The 20,595-nt window shown below is 38.9% G+C and overlaps 1 protein-coding gene across 1 annotated transcript in view; it reads left to right on the top strand.

Annotated features, from left to right (window-relative positions):
* LOC127647406 (zinc finger protein 385D-like) overlaps nucleotides 1-20,595 on the top strand; it is a 161,586-nt gene that overhangs the window by 120,137 nt on the left and 20,854 nt on the right. Inside the window, exon 4 of the mRNA XM_052131620.1 lies at nucleotides 11,384-11,494. Within this exon, the coding sequence (XP_051987580.1) occupies nucleotides 11,384-11,494 (111 nt within the window). The remainder of the gene's footprint in view (nucleotides 1-11,383; nucleotides 11,495-20,595) is intronic.

Below are 20,595 nucleotides of genomic sequence, written 5' to 3'. Positions count from 1 at the left end.
CGCGCGGCTGCTTCGGTCCTGAGCGCCGAGTCGAGCCCGCAGGGTCGACATCGGAAGCTCCTCGCAGAGATCGCATCCGCCTTCAGCGAGGGTGAGCTCTGCATGCCCCAGTCCCAGGCAGAGAGCGCAGATGACGTGGCGGTCTCCGGTGCTGAGAAGGGCGTGGCATGAGGCGCAAGTGGAGCGAGGCATCTTTAAAAAGACGCTCGTACTCTTTTGTGAAGTTCATAAGAACTAGCTTGCTTTAAAAAGGATACGTCGCCGGATGGCGTAGCTCGCAGGACGGCTGAAGGTGGCGAAGACGGCCGGCTTCTTCGAGCGCTGTCCACGCTTGCTTGATGCCCCTCGAACGGCGACGCGGCTTCCAGTTCAGAGATGCGAAGAGCTTCGCTGAAGAGATGAAAATCAGGGTTCCAGCCTACGAACTACGCTTATATGCACTCTAGTCACGCCCATTTTGGCGGGCTTTGTTGCAGTGAGCGGACGCTTCTCATATAGGCTGCAGCAGTTGTCGCAGAGCAACCTATGAGCTCGCTAGCTAGCCCGCTCAAGGTCTGCAGCTGCCACACTGCGTTGACAATGGATACAAAAATTAAGGATAATTTTTTGGCTTCAATATCTCAGAAAAGATTAATCTTTCCCGTAGCGTAAGATAGCTTACGCAATACGAGAGAACCTCTCGTAAGAGAACTTCGCAATTACTCTTAAAAGTGGCGTAAACAGTTACACTTGAACAGGCCCAAGTTCAACAATAATGAATTCAAAAAAAGTAATTCAAAACATATTCCTTGCATTGTCATGCAAAATCACATGTACTTGTTTATTTCCGACATGTTCAGCATCTCCTTGATGGCCTGTTTTACATGATCGGCTGTATCATGTAACACACTGGATTGATTCCTCAATCCAGTGTGTAGTGAGGCTGAGCAATGACATGGGGCAAATGTCAGAGCTCCAAATATCTGTTGTAAAACTAACAGCAGTCACATTATGTTTTAAATCACCTTGTATGTTGTCACGAACCTTACTGTACAGCTCTGGTAAGGCGGTGTCTGAAATGTAGTGTCAAGACGGCAGGGCGTAGCTTGGATCCAAAAGCTCCAAAAAGCTGGTGTTTTAGTGAACTTGCCGTATACCGTTGCATGCTTAGTTTTAAGACGCTGCTGAACGCAGCTCTATTGCTACCGCCTTGCGAAACAATCGGATTGCAGATATTGCAAGTGGGTGTGTAACGGTTACCCTGTCTTGTCACACTGTTGCCCTTTGTTTGTAATTTTGTCACTTTTGTTATTCCTTAGTTTTCACTTTTGTCACCCTTGTACCTCCATAGTCTTCCTGTCAGCCCTCGTGTTCACTGTTCATTGTTTTCACCTGCCCTCGTTAAGTTTGCCATTTGCTTCTGTTTGTCATCTTGTTATCTTGTTTGGTGTTCTGTTTGTTCATTGGCCCCTTAGTTCTATGTTCATGTGTATATATACCCTGGTTTTTGGTTCAGTCCCTGTCTTTCGTTGATTGTTTGTGAACGTGGTTGTATGTTGGTGATGTTCGTTCCCATGCCTGTGTTCCCATGCCTGTGTTCCCATGCCTGTGTTCCCATGCCTGTGTTCCCATGCCTGTGTTCCCATGCCTGTGTTCCCATGCCTGTGTTCCCATGCCTGTGTTCCCATGCCTGTGTTCCCAGTTCCAGTGTTCTCGTGTTTTGTTTTCATTTTTGCCCATCGTGGTAGTTTTGTTTGTTCATCTCTGTTTGTTTCCATTCGTTTAAATAAAGCTAATTGCACTTGGATCCTCAACCTTTGTCAGCCTCAGTCCTCAATCGTTACAGGGTGTTGGATAGTTTTCACTTTCTTGTTTAAAATATTTCCACACTGCTGACATTTTAGCCACAGGATTGCTAATTCTAAGTTATTTGTCAGTTTATGCTCTGCCGCAAATTGTGCTCAGCTGACATAAATGATCGGAGTAAGGTAATCGGGCTGTCAGACGATCCCCGATCAGTTAAAAATGCCCATATCGGCTTTGATCCGATATTTGCAATCGGGATTGGGACATCCCTAGTAATATTGTAAAAGAGGTGGATTGGAACAAAGAGTGGGAAGGTACTGTTAGTCATACATGCAGGTGTAGGAATCTTTTTTGCAAGGCATTTTGTTCCACGCTCTTATTAGATAGAGGAGATTATTGAAGGATAATTATTGTAGCAAAATATGATGCAGTATCTCTTGTGTTAATAAATGTATGTGCTCCAGTAATGCCAGCTGAGAGAATGTTTTTTTTTTTTAGAAAGTCTGTCAAATACTATACCGAATTGTGATCCTGAACGTTATCTCATACTTGCAGGAGATTTTAATTGCACAGCTAATGATAATGATAGGAATCATTTAGAACCTCATGCTGCTTCTAGACTCTCTTTAATTCATCTTATTGAAACAAATGATTTAGTGGATGTGTGGAGGATTTTTAATGGTAATGTTAAACAATATTCATGGTTACAAGCACAAGAAAATTAAATTGCAAGATTAGAACAGATTTATTTTTTAAGCATTAAGTACAAATTGCTAAATCATGTTATATTAATCCAGTGGGTTTCTCTGATCACTTGTTATTAATTCTTTAAAACATAAGAGTGCATATTGGATTCCGAATGGCACCTTGTTACAAGATTTGCATGTTAGAAAATGTTTTGAATTTTTGGGGATGAATGGAGAACCCCAAACAATTATTTTCAAGTATACAACAATGGTGGGATTTGGGGAAAAAACAAATCCAGCAATTATGTGTGCAGTATAACTTCAATGTTACCCAGAACAATGCCAAGAAAATAAGACATTGTGGAACTTCAAGGCTTAACAGGAAATAGAGAGCATTTGAAGTCTCTCAAATCAAAAACCTACATTACAGGACCTGCTATTAATACAGAGGGGGCATTGATTCAGTCTAAATTTCAGAATATTTCTGAAATGGACGCTCCATCTAAGTTATTTTTCCGATTGGAAAAAAGAATGGCTAAGGCACAATTCTGTCTGCTAATGGACAAGAGCTTACTGAAGTCGCAGACATTCGTAGATGGATTGTACACTTTTATGAGGATTTATATAAATGTGAGTATTCAGAAGACCAGAAGAGTTGTTGGAGCAATATCTTGGTGGACTACCTCAAGTGCTGGAGATGGCCAAGAAAGAACTGGAACACCAATTGGCATTGGGTGAATTATATATAATTTATTCATTGATTTCTATAAGACTTTAGCTTATATCTTACTTATCTTTATCTTACTTTAGTTGCGAGTGAGCAGTGCTGACCCTTTTACCCAAGAAAGGAGATTTGAAAGAGATTAACAACTCAAGGCCTGTGTCCATACTCTGTGTAGAACATTCTGTTGTACTTCTGTCAAGAACATTGTCCAACATGTTGAGAAAAGTGATGAATTATACACACGGATCAGTCTTACTGTGTACCTGGCAGATCTATAGTTGTTAATATAGCTCTTGTCAGTGATTTTTGATGTGGCCAAAATTTCAGGTCAAAGGTTTGGTTTAATATTATTAGACCAAGAAAAAGCTTTTGACAAAGTGGAACACCATTATCTTTGGAGTGTACTTGAGAGTTTTGGTTTCCCCCAAGAGTTTATAGAAAGGATTATAGTTATGTATGGTGACTTTGAAAGTTGAGTTAAGGTCAATGGTGGCTTAATTGCTCCTTTTGAAGTTAAAAGGGGAATTAGGCAGTTGTGTTCACTTTCAGGAATGTTATATTTAAAAGCAATAGCCACAATAACCTTCCATGTGTAAATTTGAAGGAATTAATTTGTTTAACCATCAAAAATTGTACCTGTCTCTTTATGCAGATTATGTAATGATGGTTGTAAAAGGGAAAAATAATATTGAAAAAATGACAAGTGTGGTAGAGGGCTAGGGGAAGCTGTCTTCAGCCAAAGTGAATTGGACTCAAAGTACTGTTTTAGAATTCGGTGGGTGGACTGAAAGAAACCCCAATTTACCAGGGAGACATCTATTGATTAAAGGAGGGATTAAGTATCTAAGAGTTTTCGTAGGAGATAATGAAAAAAATTGGGAAGGAGTAATAGAAATGGTTGATGGAAATGACTATTACCAAGAATGTCATATAGGGGGCAAAATGTATTAATTAATAATCTAGTGGTAGTGGTAGCAACTTTGTGGCACCGCTTAACAGTGCTTGAGCCACAGGCAGGTCTTTTATCCAAAGTTCAAGCATTAATGGTTGACTTCTTTGTAATTAATTGCATTGAGTCCCACAGTGTGTATTGTTTTTATCACAAGATGATGGTGGACAGTGGCAGGGAGGAGGGCGGTCCAGGTTGTAATGCTAATCAAGCCCTCCATAGGGATAAAGGCGACCGGAGGCAGCAGTTCCAGAGAGAGAGAGTTATGGGCAGCTGCTCGGCATGTGTTTGTTTTTTGTTTAAGTTAATCATTAAATTATTATTTATGTTGCCAGTTCTTGCCTCCTCCTTTCTCTTTTACCTTGTTGCATGGTGATTCACAATATTGGAATGAAAAGCTCTCAAAACTAGAAAGACAGCCAGTAGCTCTAGGCGGTTGACAGGTCACAGCCGTTTCGCACCTGTTTCCAGGTGTCAAAAGTCAGGCATCCATTACACACTGCACCCCAACCTGTGTTGGATGCATTTGCGGTCAGCACTTTCTTTCTGACAACTTGCCTCAGCATAACACTTTGTTGGTAAAAGACTGGTGCTGTCCATGACGTTAGAGCAGCCAGACAGTGATGAGTTACAGCAATGCACAGGAAAATCTTCCACTTCAGTGGTAATGTTTTTTCAGTTTGAACTGAAACAGACACAGCAGAATGGTCTGTACATGCTCGTTCATGAAGTGTGCATGCATGAACTCTTAAAAAGAAGTTTTACTGGCTGGGGAAAAGTGATCTTTTCGCCAGTTGACATTAGACCAGATTTTCCATATGCAAAGCAGTAAGTCTCTATGTTCCCTCAGTAGTGCCTCTGATTGGCTAGTAATGTCCAATCACTGGGGTATGTCAAACACACACACACACACACACACACACACACACACACACACAAAACGTTCATTTTCAGTGGGGACTTTAAATTGATACACAGTTCCCTCGAATGCAAATCTAAAAAGCCGCCTGCAACACGGTGCAATTGGTACATGAAGTTCGTGTCCTGATCTGTTTCAGAGTTAACATTATGAATTGGTGCGTCGTGAGTGCTCAATTCAAGTGGCTCAGAACTAGAATGGGTTAAAGCCCACCGTCTTTCTCCAGAACGAGTAATTAACAGCTGTAAATCCTGCTGTGTGTGTCGCAGTCTGTGCATGCAACACCGGAATATCATGTGGTCAGACCACAGACTGTGTTCAATTGTTGTAAACACCAGCTCTTGCACGTCCATGAGGACTTGCCACACATTTGTGTAGTGGGACAGCTGGCTTATTAACTCAAAAAACCTCTATCGCGTTCTTTGCAAGAAGATTGTGTATTTCGGCTTGTAACACTGGCGCATCTTCAGACGGAACCATGGAAGACAGAACACCATTGAAACGGGGCAGCCGATGTGCAAATTGGATCATATAACCATGTTTGATCATTTTTTAGCACCCAGTCGGAATGCCACTAAGAGCTTGCCATGCGTCCGTGTAATGGGACAGAGGCAGAGGCGGATTAAGGAGGTCAGGGGCCCCTAGGCTTCTCTTTGTGTGAGGCCCCCCCTTAATCATTATGCTTTACTGGAAAAATTGATTTAGTGCCATACATTGTCCACACGCAAATAGTAAGGTGAACTGGCATACACACACATTGAGACAGCCAATACTACAGTGTTTCCTCTACATTCTTTAAAGTGGTGGAAAGAAAATTACCACCACACCACAGAAATGTAATATTACAAACAAAACACAAATACAAACAAGCACAAGGCCCAGTGATTAGAAGCAGCCCTTTAATTATGATCAAGAAACACCGGCACTACAACCAAAACTAACATCAACAGAGATTTAAGTGGAAAGAATACCACATATATATATATATATATATACAATTACAAAGGAAATGTGTAACTATAAACAGCAAAGCAACAGAATTCCCTGCATTCTCAGTTCAACTGCAAGCTGGTAACTGCTTTTAGCTTTATAAACCAACAGGTAGGCTACAGCATCAGCATCAGTGCAGAACACCATGTTTTACTGAGGCAAAATCACAACATTATTACTGAGACACAAACCACTGTGCAATACACTAAACTGTGTATAAAACAAAGCCTTATAAAAACAGCAGCACAGCAGCAGCACATAATAACACTGTTATTATAACAGCAATAATGAAACAGCTGCACAATAATAAATATGTACATATTGTTGCATATTCCTACCATTTTAGATTTTTTTTCTTTCTTGATTTTCTGGCAGAAAAGTCCTTAATGAGGCTGGTAAAATCCAATTTGCGCAGAACGTCATTTTCAATGAACATCAGAGACAGGTGATTCAGTCGTTTTTGGCCCATCGTGGATCTCTATTTTTGATTAGTCCCAGTTTTGAAAAAGAGTGCTCCCCGTTGGTTCGCTGTCCTTTTCTGCATATCGCGGCGGCTCATTTTAGCTTGTCGCGCCCCATTCAGCACCGACCCACCGGCCCGCTCGGTTCTCCCGATGGCCAGTCCACCCCTGATTGGCCCTAAAGTGCGTCAACCCACCGGAAAAATGCCTGGTATGCCAGATTACCAGACCAGCTCTGGCCGGAGTGCTATATCAACATTTGGAAACACTGATTGTAGTTTCCTTGCTCTAATAAGTTGCAGCAGTGACCTTGCTGAGGTGTCCTCGTTTTCTTTGATAAATTGTCTGAATTCTCCTCTAGATCACCTGCATATTTATTTTGCATTCGAGGGAAATGCGTATCAATTTAAAGTCCCCACTGAAAATGAACTGTGTGTGTGTGTGTTTGACTTACCCCAGTGATTGGATATTACTAGCCAATCAGAGGCACTACTGAGTAAACACAGAGACTTACTGCTTTGCATATAGAAAATCTGGTCTAATGTCAACTGGCGAAAAGCACCCTATTCCCCAGCCAGTAAAACTTATTTTTCAAGTAAAAGCGACTCTTTTATATATATATATATTTCACACAATAAGCAATATGCAATTGCTTTGTAAGGATACACAACACCTGCCAAAGTACTGCTTGGAATCAGGATGCTGAAGCGCCCCGTTCACCAGCGAAGCGTCAAGTGGCGAGGCTTAGTGATGTTCGCCAAAGCACTTCAAGTGAGCGGAGTGTCTGCTCGTTGCCATGAAGAACTCGTCTGCTGACTCGTGTAGTCGACTGCGAAGCAGTAGAGGGCTTCTAGACGAGAGAAGAATTGTTGTCTTGAAGGATGAAAATTCTGAGGAATGGTGTTTGTGCACCTGCTTTTATAGCGGATAGCTTCGTGCCTAAAATGGCGGGGTTCAAACACCATAGCCAATATTAGAATATCGCCGTTATTGTAGAGCAGTTTCAACAAGGTAGTGTGGAAGGACAACACCCCATATGCATTAGTACTTAATGTCAGGTGTACTGAGTCATAAGCCTAAATGAAAAGCACAATACAGTACACTCAAAAATGTTGTGCGACTGCAAAATCGAGATTCATTCTGAGCATCATGTCTTCGTGCTTCGTGTATTTGGTTTGATCACATCATTAGAAACATGTGTGAACAATTTTGAGTCATTGTGTGTAAACGATGACAACTGTGTTGTAGTTGTGATTAACTTTTGCTGCCCGTGTTTACATCACAGTGCATCACAGTGCGAAAAGTGTTTTAGTGAGTGAGAATGTGTTTAGAATTTTGCAAAAAGCGTGGATGAGATTTTCAAATGGTGTCTAACTTCTTGAACTTGGAAAGGTTTTGCCAAAATTAGGGTATCATGACAACTCTAGTGTGTTCAGGTTTCACTATATTTGTGAGTGACACTAATATAACTACCGAGGCATCTGTGTGAACAGTAATCTGGGGAAGGTTTTCTGCAGTATTTTAAACACCAGACTTTTAGCCTTTTTTTATGAAGCACAATGCCTTGAGTAAATGTCAAATTGGATTCATGCCAAAATGTCACACATCTGACCTCATTTTCACCCTACAGACACTCATTGATAAATATGTACATCAAAATAAAAGACACATTTTCGCTTGTTTTGTAGATGTTAAGAAAGCATTCGATTCAATCTGGCATGAAGGATATCTCAAATTTATTGACAGCGGTGTAGGGGGAGAATTCTATGATGTCATCAAATCAATGTACACAGCCAGTCAATGTGCTGTTAAAATTGGAAAGAAAAGAACAGATTTTTTCTCCAGAGGCGTGGAGTGAGACAGGGCTGCAGTTTAAGCCCCACCCTCTTCAACGTTTACATCAACCAATTGGCTAATATACTAGAACATTCTCCCATTCAAGGTCTCACTCTACATGACACATAAATAAAGTGTATCCTCTATGCAGATGACCTGGTTCTCCTGTCGCCCACTAAAGAGGGGCTGCAGGACAGACTGAATCTGCTGGCGGGTTACTGTCAGTCCTGGGCCCTGACATTCAACCACCAAAAAACGAAAGTCATGATTTTCCGGAAATGTTCCAGATTTCAGGGACTAACACACACATTCACACTCTCACACAGAACCATTGAAACCACACAAATATACACTTACCTCAGCCTGAAACTCACTCCAGTGGGTAACTTTACATTGGCTGAGAATGAACTCAAAAAGAAAGCTCAAAGGGCTTTCTGTGCCATTAAAAGATAAATTAAAATTGATATTCCAATTCAAATTTGGCTCAAACTTTTCAAATTAATAATTGAACCAATTGAATTATATGGCAGTGAAGTGTGCGGTCCACCTATAAAATTTGACTGAGTAAATTGGGAAATTCATACCATTGAAACTCTACATTCAGAATTTTGCAAAAGAATACTCAAAAGTTCAAAGAAAAACACCAAACAACGGATGCAGGGCAGAATTAGTCCAATACCCTCTCCTTTTAAACATCCAAAAAAGAGCCATCAAATTCTGGAAACATCTAAAGACAAGTGACCCCACCACATACCATTATAAAGCCCTAAAATACCAAGAGCTGAGCGGGGCGAGGAGTCCCCTCTGCCAGTTGGTGCTGAAACTGACTGACCTCACTCCTGCAGAGATCCGACAACCTCAGGACAAACTCACAATCATTCGGACCAACCAAATTATAAACACAGAAAAAGACAAATATGTCACAAATTGGACAAACACCATTAAAAATCAACACAAGTTGGAATGTTATTCGGCACTAAATCGAGAGTACACCGTCGCAAACTACCTGAGCACGGTGACTGATGTGAATTTAAGAAAAGCATTGATGATGTACAGACTCAGCGAGCACAGTCTGGCCATAGAGATGGGGCGGTACAGACAGACGTGGGTATCCCGAGAGGAGAGACTCTGTATTTAACAATTGCAGCCCATCTGAAAAACTCCCTCTTATTCTCGCCGAAAAAGCTGAATGTGCAAATATAGCAGCAAGATTTGTAGCATCCTGTCATCTCCTGAGGGACAACCTGAACTAAAGAATGAACATCCATAAATGTATTATTAAAAATGTAATCTTTTCTCCTCTCCTCTCCTCTGAACGCTTTTCTCTTCTCCTCTCCTCTCCTCTGCTCTTCACCTCCGCTCTACTCTCCTCTCTCTTCTCATCTCCTCTGCTCTCATCTCTTCTAATCTTTTCTCTTCTCCTCTCCTCTGCTCTTATCTCCTCTGAACTCCTCTTTTCTCTTCTCCTCTCCTCTGCTCTTCTCCTCCTCTCCTCTCCTCTAAAAGTCTTAGAAATGTATACTGTGAATGTATTTTAATCTGCTCTAAAATATTGTTTTAGTGCAATCTCTTTCAAATTATCGTAATTAATAATCCTGATCCACTAATCACAAATTACTAATAAAATCATGGAAAAGTTATGGAAATATGTTGATCAAAAAGAAAAGGACCCCTGTTCTTTTTGTCTTCTAGCCTCTTCTCATCTCTATACTGTGCCTTTTCTCGTCTCATCTCTTCTTTTTCATCATGTCTAATTTTGTCTCTTCTCATCTATTTTTTCATCTCTCTTCTTTTCTTGTTTTGTCTCTTCTCATCTGTTCTCTTCTCAGCTCTTCTCTACTTGTCTCGTCTCATCTCATCTATACCTATTCTCTTTTCACTGTCTATTCTCTTATATCATTGCTTCTTTTCTAGTAATGTCTCATCTTGTATTTTACCTTTTCATATTCTCTCATCTCTTCTCTTCTCATTTCATTTAGCTCATCTCTTCTTTTCTCGGCATGTCTCATCTTGTCTGTTCTCTTCTCATCTCTTCTTGTCTCATCACTTCTTGTCTCGTCTTTTCCATTCTCATGTTTTATTTTCTCGCTAGCCTATTCTCTTCTCATTTCATCTCTTCTTTTCTCTTCTTTTCTCATCATGTCTTGTCTTTTCTCTTCTCATCTCCTTACTGCAACTTTTTCTCCTCATCTCTTTTCATCTTGTCTTATTTTGCCTCTTTTCTTATAATCTTTTCTGTTCTTGTCTCTTCTCATTTCTTCTCTTCTCATCACTTCTTTTCTCATCTTGTCTCTTCTCTTTTCTTTTGCAGTAATATCATGCTGATCTCCAGATAGGATTTTTAGTATTCAAACTCAACAATGGGTGACTTTATTAGTCTCATACTGTATACACACTCACTCACACACACTCACACACACACACACACACATGCGCACACACACACATGTTGTGTTTCCATGTTTTATGGGGACTTTCCATAGATATAATGGTTTTTATACTGTACAAACTTTATATTCTATCCCCTAAACCCAACCCTACCCCTAAACCTAACCCTCACAGAAAACTTAAAACTTGCATTTTTACAGTTTCAAAAAACATAATTTAGTATGATTTATAAGCTGTTTTCCTCATGGGGACCGACAAAATGTCCCCACAAGGTCAAAAATTTCGGGTTTTACTATCCTTATGGGGACATTTGGTCCCCACAAAGTGATAAATACACGCTCACACACACACACACACACACATTGACCTGGCAGCATCCCACCCAGTTAGGGATGACTGTGGACAAGTCTTTAGGCTCTAAAACAAATAGATGTGCGAGCAGCTGCAGAGTCATTGTGATACTGTGGGTTCCCATGGCAAGGGGTGTTAGGGGAAAGTCCCTCAGCCCCAGACGTCAGGGTTTAGGGTTGTTCTGAAAACAGAAAAGGTATAGTTATCTGTTGACCGGAGGTAACTGTTTTGTATAAATGATTCTTCTATTGCTCCCAGTCCATTTTAACATGATTTATCTCCTTCCCCCCTCAGATGGACCCGGTACAGAAGGCAGTGATAAACCACACATTTGGTGTTCCTCAGTCACTGAAGAAAAAACAGGTCATCTCATGCAATATCTGTCACCTACGCTTCAATTCCACGGTTAGTGTGTATGTGTGTGCGTGTGTGTGTGCGTGTGTGTGTGTGTGTGTGTGTGTGTGTGTGTGCGTGTGTGTGTGTGTGTGTGTGCGCACTCGTGTGTGTGTGTGTGTGTGTGTGTGAGTGTGTTCATTCTTTTCTTCTGTCATTTTTTTCTATCCTTATTACTGCACTCTTTTATCTTCTTACTTTTTTAACATTTGAAATTAACACTGGCCCTCTTAAATGCTTACACACTTAGACACACTCCCACACTAAAGTTGTAATTACCAAATTACTTCTATTGTCTTAAACTATTAAACTAATTATGATTACTGCAGATTAATCGTAAACCAAACCCTAACCCTACATTTAAGCAATAAGGCACAATATAAAACTGCCTCAAGTGCCTTTTTAAAAGCAGTTACTACATAAAAATATTACATTTATTTTATTAAAATGCATATATTGTATTTACATTAACTAAACAAATGAGGACCTTAGCAAGCAATTTGTCATACAAAAGTCAACCATATCTGCAGTATCACACTGCCAAGTTCTGAAAGTGGCTGGAGTAGTATAGAAGCTAGTGCAGAAGAAAGAGACAGACAAGGAAGGTTTATAATGTACATTAGTGCTGTGAATCGATTAAAACATTTAAACGAATGAATCGCACAGTTTTCTGTGATTAATCACGATTAATCGTGATTCAATTATGGTACATGATACATTACTACAAACATTAAAAAATCATATCTTTTTTTGCGGATAGAGTTAATTAGACAAATTGTTACAGGTAATAATCTTTAATCCGTGTATATATATATATACATTAGGGTGCATAAAAAAACACAATTCTTGAATTCTGATATGGCTGGGTGCTAAAAGTGTTCCAATATATGTAGAAACATCACATGCAAAATGTTTTTCCAGTACATGATGATTTAGGGGTGCCACCGCACATCTGTTTTTTTCACATCTGTGCACATGGGCGCCATGGAGATCTGATGTAAACAATACTACAGCTCAAGAAAACTGAGGTGATCTTTCTGTTTGAGGTATGTATTATTACATATGTGTGTCCGTCATCCATCACTGCTGCACAAAAATCAGGGTAAGGCCACGTGAACGTCCCATTGACCTCCATTCATTTTGTCTATAGGACAAATGAATGGAAAATCTTGAAAGTTGAATTCTGAGAAATGCCCAAGTTGCCCAAAGGGCAAACAAACAACTTTTACTTTGATGACCCTATAGAACATGTTACTGTATAAAAGTTCACTGTACTCAACATTTCCAGGTCATCCTTTTGGCAATTAGACTAAAAATTGCAAATTTTTCATAATTTCGCAAAAGTTCATGTGTTAGTTGGCACCCCTAAATCTCAATGGAATTCCTCAAAACTTTGCAAAAGTCATTTTTATGTTAATTGGAACAAAATGCAATGCCAGCCAAATTGATATTTTGAAATTAAAATTTCCCATTCAAATTTGATGCACCCTAATATACATGATATAAAATCAGTGGACATTCTGTAATTAAAAGTTGGGCAAAATCCTCTGGCATTTTACAGTGGACATTTTTTTCAAATGGGCAGATTCAAATAATATCAAACTTTATTGGCAAGAGATTCTTTGCCAATGCATTATTAGACTACCAAGCTGCAGTTTGCTGAATATCCAAGTCTGTTAGTCTCTATCACGCATACACTGGCACTGCATGAAAAGAGTCAAATGTGGGAATAGTAGACTCCCACTTAGCTTCAAGTTTATCAGATGTATTAGGGGAAAACTGACCCAAACAACATGAAACCATTAATGTCCATTAAAGGCAACATATCTCAATTCAGTGGACATGTAGAGGGATCCGTAAACTTTAGATGGAATTTCACAGTTGAAATTTGGCTGGTTGATGGCAGTCCTGCTAAGAGGTCCTTTTATATGTTAATGACTGATTATTGTGAGTGAAAGGTGTTAGGTGTTTGCTGTGTTTTCAGAGCACAGGGTAAGACAACTAACTGAAAGTTTGGCTTATTGTAGGCCACAGCAAACGGCATTATTGTACAGACAAACATGCTAAAATAAACACCCTGAATGTAAAAATTGTTAACCAAACAGTGGTGAAATTTACAGTTTTCCTCAGTCTATTTTATAAATTTCTCGTCAACACTTCATAATGATAATGATTCATAATATGATAAATTAGAGGATTCAGATCATTTGAGCGTGCAGTTATAGTTTTCAAGATTTAGGGGTAAATTTAAGTCTGAGGGCAGCCAATCCAGTTTGAGATAAATTAACAATAAGGGTGACCATTTTATCTAGAAGGTGAGAAATGCAAATGTGACTCAGGTGTGAAAAAGTCTCCTGACAGACAAGTCAAGTCAAGTCAAGTCAATTTTATTTGTATAGCGCCTTTCACAACACACATCGTTTCAAAGCAGCTTTACAGAATATCAGCATTAACAGACGATAAGAACTGTAATGTCTATAAAGTCGATTAATCATCATTGTGTAATTTAGATAAAATACGATTTTTAATAGTGTTTAAAAATAATTAAATGATAATTGTATTAATAACCCCAGTGAGCAAGCTGTAGGCGACTGTGGCAAGGAACACAAAACTCCATAAGATGTTGATTAATGGAGAAAAATAACCTTGGGAGAAACCAGACTCACTGTGGGGGCCAGTTCCCCTCTGGCTAACATTATGAAATGTAAATATTAATTATGTATAGGTAAAATCATGGTTTAAAATTATTAAACTAAGTGTTAAGGGTCAGTGATTAAACATAGATTGTGTTTGAACTGTAAGATTAATGACCAAAGTCTTTGAAGTCCATCTTGATTAATTGCAGAAGTTCACATAGATGCAATTGTCCTTGTTAATTGGCTGATGAAGGCTTTTGTTGGCAACTGTTAGTCTAAGCATTTCATTTCAGGATCGTAGTCCATAAATAGACCGAGGTGATGCAGGTTGGAGTTGGCATCATTTCATCCTCTGAAGTCCGTCATAATAGATTGAAGTGATGTTTGGCTGTCACCGGCTGCATTTATTCATCATCATTCTGCGCCATGTAGCAGTGGAGTCCAACATGAAGCAGGAATGGTGCTGGATCCAGCCGGTTCTGGTGACCTCAGGATAGGAGTCCTGAGGTTGAGACAGGGAAACAAATAAAAAGATGTAAGCGTAGATGCCATTTAATTTATTGCAGAGTTAGAGATCATGCTCAATGTTTCTGGTTCCGGCAGACCCAACTAAAGCAGCCTAATTGTGGGTTGGAGGATAAATTAGGTGTATGCCTGGCTAAATAGATGAGTCTTTAGTCTAGACTTAAACTGAGAGAGTGTGTCTGCATCTCGAACAGTGTTTGGGAGACTATTCCATGGTTTAGGAGCCAAATATGAAAAGGATCTTCCTCTAGTGGATTTTGATATTCTAGGAACTATTAATAGGCCAGAATTTTGCGATCTTAATGAACGTGTTGGAATATAGCATATTAGAAGATCACTTAAGTACTGTGGAGCTAGACCATTCAAAGCTTTGTACGTATTTAACAGAATTTTAAAATCAATACGGAATTTAACAGGTAGCCAATGTAACGATGATAAAATGGGGCTAATATGATCATATTTCTTGGTTCTCGTCAGCACTCTGGCTGCTGCATTTTGTTGGTCCCCATGAGGAAAACAGCTTATAAATCATACTAAATTATGTTTTTTGAAAATGTAAAAATGCAGAAAGTTTTCTGTGAGGGTTAGGTTTAGGGGTAGAGTTAGGTTTAGGGGATAGAATATAAAGTTTGTACAGTATAAAAACCATTATGTCTATGGAAAGTCCCCATAAAACATGGAAACACTACATGAGTGTGTGTGTGTGTGTGTGTGTGTGAGTGTGAGCGTGTATTTATCACTTTGTGGGGACCAAATGTCCCCATAAGGATAGTAAAACCCGAAATTTTTGACCTTGTGGGGACATTTTGTCGGTCCCCATGAGGACAACCGCTTATAAATCATACTAAATTATGTTTTTTGAAAATGTAAAAATGCAGAAAGTTTTCTGTGAGGGTTAGGTTTAGGGGTAGGGTTAGGTTTAGGGGATAGAATATAAAGTTTGTACAGTATAAAAACCATTATGTCTATGGAAAGTCCCCATAAAACATGGAAACACAACATGTGTGTGTGTGTGTGTGTGTGTGTGTGTGTGTGTGTGTGTGTGTGTGTGTGTGTGTGTGTGTGTGTAGAGAGAGAGAGAGAGAGATGGAGATGTGCGATCACCTTTTGCCACTCCCAAGCAGAGATGCTGTCGGCTTTCTCAGTGGAAAAATAGCCGTCCACATGGGGGTACTTCTCCCTATTTCGTGGTAGCCAGTGCGCAAGAGTCTTTCACTATAGAAACCGCAATCTCCTCCGCCATTTTAAACAGCACGTCCTCTCCAATGTGGAAACTCCAGTAAGAGGTAAGTGCCTTGAGTTGTGTAATTAATCAGTCTGTTGTGTCTCTCAGCTGTGATGAGCCTTAATGCTGAAGTTGCCGAAGTTGCAGAATGCCGTTTGAAGCTATTTCCTAGCATTTGTAGTGTAGTAGTTATACAAGCATTCACGGAGTGCTGTTGAATGTAAACACTGGCTGACGTGGATTCACTTCAGCTCACCTTACTGGCTCATATTACACACAAAAATGATCTTTTGCCAACACCAGCTGGCTAAAATATGTAATGTCAAAATAAATACATGTAAAGAGACACGACTCTTAACACGTATGCACTGCTCTTACACTTTTTTGTGTGTTGTGTATGTTTTTGTTTTAGTTTATCATTAAACATTTTTATATTTTCAAGCCGGTTCTCGCCTCCTCCTTTCCCTTTTAACCCCTTTACATTAACACACAAACATAAACACATACAGGGCAGATGCCTGTAGTTCTCTATCTCTCTCAATTAGCCGTCTCGGTCACCTTTATCCCTCACTAGCCTCGTCAGGCTGATTGGGGTCCAGGCGAGACTCATTCTGGCCTGGCCCCACCCTCCTCCGTGATTCATAAAAAAAATTATATTCCCTGTATAAATAGGTCAGGCATATGAGGTATCCTTTGAAAGCTTAGAATCTGAAATTCTCTGAGAATACCATCAATTTACATTTATATTACACAAAATAACAAAATAAGACCTGAAGCCTTTGTGTCACAAATTAGCACCCCCTAGAGGTAATGGGGTAGAAATATTAATCTTATTAGATTAATTATCTTAGCTGTCCAGAACAAAATCTGCTATCCATCAGGAAAGGCATGCTAAACAAATCATCACAAACATATTTTTTACTTTTATTGATGTTTATTTGAGCTCACAGTTGATTGGTCAGGGCTCTCTGCACATCATTTAGAAAGTTCATTTTTACACTTCCAGTGTGGGTAGCCTCAAGCTGCCGTGGTGTGTCGCCGAACTTGTCCATTGGTGTATTCTATGACACATTAATCAGACTGTTCTATAACTCTAACAGTCCAAAATAATCAAAGTAATACTCAAGGTTTGAAAAATGTATAATCTTACCAGTTCACCTCAAATAAGTAAGAATCAAAAAAAATTTAAGTGTGACATCTGCAGAAAACAGATCTATTTTAGCCATGAAAATGTATGTACATGAATAGTACACCTAATCATTGTGCATTCGTATTCATCATTGTTCATTCGTACCTCTGCTGTTTGTTGTTGACATACTAGAGGGAAACTATTGAATAGCTACAAAATCTTCTGTTCTTTTGTTCAGTTTGCACTGCTATTTGGGGCATTTTTAGACTAAATATGTTCTAGAGGGACACCCAACAATGTTCGCTCAGTTAGACATCAAAAGTCTATCAATTGCTCATTAGTTTCCTACTGCTTGCAGTTCACAATGCAACGCTCTGTTTCTCTCTCTTTCAATCTCCCTCTGACTTTTCGTTTCTCTGTTTGTCAGTCTCTATATTTCTCTGTTTCGTGTCGTCCCCTCTTCTCCCCACTCTCTGTTTACTACAAATGAGATTTATTAACTGGTGAAAAATACCATTTGAATGACTCCAGTCTATTTCATGTTTCATTTGCATTTTATAGTAGATAGGAAATCTTTCTCAGAGAAAATAATTGACACTACAGAAATTAACCAAAATAAATATTATGAAATATGAGATCAAATAGTATATATGTCATAGTTTTTTCTAAAGTAAGAGTGTGTAACAGCGACATCAGCAGATAAGGCAGCATCTCTTTTGTCTCTCTTGAACTCATTGCTTTCTCATAGAGGGCCTAAACCGTGCCGTGAATGTGAGGGGGAATAAAACTATGATTGAAATTATCCTTTTAATCCAATAATGCCCAAATAATGAATATTCTGTGATCATTTACTCACCTTCATGTGTTCACAAACTGTATGACTTTCTTTCTTCCATGGAATATTAAAGCAGATCTTCAGCAGAATCATGGCCGCTGTCACCAGTGTTGATGGTATTGCTAGTATTGCCATGGCAATACTGTTTTTAGTTTAAGTGTTGTTCTGCAATACTACTTTTCACCGTTTGTACAGCTTCATTAGCTCTGGCAAATCGGCATTACCATGTCTCCCTTTCTCGCGCACGTGCACTCCGTACAGGTTTCCACAGCTCACGCTTGTCGTGTTGCTGCCAATTTGCTGAACTTCCTGTAAATCCTGTTAATTCTGCAAGCAAGCAACGTGATAATGAAGCTGTCTACAGTGTAATCATGCAACGTTGGAGCAATCTAGTTTTGCTATCAGAAACGTCATCATCTTGACATCTATTACATCTCATCTCCATCTCTCAAGAGTTTCCTTGGATGTATAGCCTACAGGTATTTTCGGTGCCTTGTGATTCAGTCAATATTAATATTATAAGGCCTATGTACAGGTAATAATATACAAAAACCATATAACAATATTGTTATTATATTTATGTATGTAAATCACAACAATATAACAAAATAAATGTATGACCAAAAGTTTGTGGACACCTAAAAACACCACACCCATTTGTTCTTGTTGAGCATTTCATGTCAAAATCAGTGGCATTAGTAGTGAGCTGGTCCTTCCTAACAGCTTCCACTCTTCTGGGAAGGCTTTCCACAAGATGTTGGAAAATATCTGCATGAATTTTCTCCCATTCAGACACAAGAGCATCGGTGAGGTCAGGCACTGATGTTGGGTGATGAACACTGGCTCGCTTCGATGTTCTAATTCATCCCAAAGGTGTTCATTGTGGTTCAGGTCTGGACTTTGTGCAGGCCAGTCAAGTTGTTTCACACCAGACTCATTATATAATTTATTGTGATGCACCAAAATGAAAAATCTTGTCCGAAACCGAAAGTTCTGAACACACTGGGCTGAAAACCAAAACTGATTTTAAATTTGACTTTGTTTGGAATAATTGAACAAATTCGAAATGATATTATTACGGGTACACCGAAACCACTTTTCTGTTGATGGAAGAATTACATAAAATATGTGTTGCCTATTAAGAAAACCTTGATAGTTAACTATTGGATAATGCAGCAGCAAAAGTAAAAGTGAACATGAAGCCAGTTCTATTGGCATATTTTTTCCCCACATTGTATGTGGACCTGAAATGTGGAATGGATTCTTTTTAGTCGATCTCTTTTGTGACACTTTAGTTATGATAGGATAATTACATTACTCACATTAATTTAAATATTATTTTAATTTAACAATAATAAGAATAATGAAGATAATAAAGTTATATTATGCAATCATAAAATTTTTGTAATACTTCTTAACTTTAAAACCCTCTGGCTTTTATTTTGGCGGTACTCTCTAGGAAGCAGTGCGTCATGAGCCGTGCATACTGTGTGTGTGTGTGTGTGTGTGTGTGTGTGCATCAACAACAGAGCAGTGCTCATTCACTGAATATATTTACTAATTAAACGCAATTTATGCTATTTTCAACTATTTTATGGCTTCAAGAGACTTTGGATATAATGCTCTTATAATGCACCATATAACTACTTTAATGGTGCTTTTATGATTCTTTAATGTTTTCTTGGAGCTTGATAGTAACGAACATGACACACAGTAACACATTATCAGAACACTGGAAAAATGCTCTTTATTAATGCGCTAATGATCTAGAGAATGATCACTTCTGGGGATGTGGACTATCATGTGCAACATAAGCAATGCTTTTTCTTCATGTGAGTGTTTCTGTTACTAGATTTAAAGTAAAAATATCTATTCAAATTAAGGCCAAATTTTCAGCAGCTGAAATGTTGTTGCATCCCTAATCATTTCTATATGGACCTCGCATTGTGCTCAGGGCCATTGTCATGTTGGAACGGAAAAGGGCCCCTTTCCAAACTGTTGAAACAGTTGTAAGCACAGTCATAGAATTATCTAGAATGTCACTGTTATGAAGCATTATGATTTCTCTTCACTGGAAGAATGGTAATAGCCAAACCTGTTAATTATGAAGTGGTGTCCACATACTTTTGACTATATTACATCTTCCTAGGAAACAAGTGACTGAAAAAATACCGTAATGTGGGCTGTATACTTAAAACAATCATACTATTTAAATGAAAAGGAATATAGCCCCCTGTGAGATTGATTTTCAAACAGTTCCAGGGTAATTTGTAACATCAAGAACAAAAAGTGCACTGGATGAAATGGATGTTTAAGCAAAAGGCTACTTTTTTGAGAAATTAATTTGAGAAACTTCAACTGGTGCCATTTAGAATGGTCATTTAGAAATCCTTGGTAGCAAATATGAATGCTACACATACTCAAGAATACTCAAGAATATATAAAAATTATTTTCTCAAAGTTACTAGAATGGAACGCCTTGAAGGTTTTTTTTTTTTTTTGGCAAAATAATTCTTTTGGGGGCGCATGACCCCCAGACCCCCTACACAATAAGAGAACACATTTTGCTTGATCAAATATCTGATAGACCCCTGATCTTTTTTTATGTTCCACAGAAGAAAGACATATGAGTCTTTAACCATGTGAAAATGTTGAGAAATTGAGAATTGTTGAGTGAACTATCACTTTAATTACCCAGTCTGCAAATCCATATGATTGGTTCAAAATGGAGGAAATGGATGAAACACTAGACTACGACATTAA

This window comes from Xyrauchen texanus, chromosome 8, assembly GCF_025860055.1.
Source record: "Xyrauchen texanus isolate HMW12.3.18 chromosome 8, RBS_HiC_50CHRs, whole genome shotgun sequence".
NCBI lineage: Eukaryota > Metazoa > Chordata > Actinopteri > Cypriniformes > Catostomidae > Xyrauchen > Xyrauchen texanus.
The sequence above is the reverse complement of the archived record's forward strand: the minus strand, read 5'-3'. Positions and strand labels throughout refer to the sequence as shown.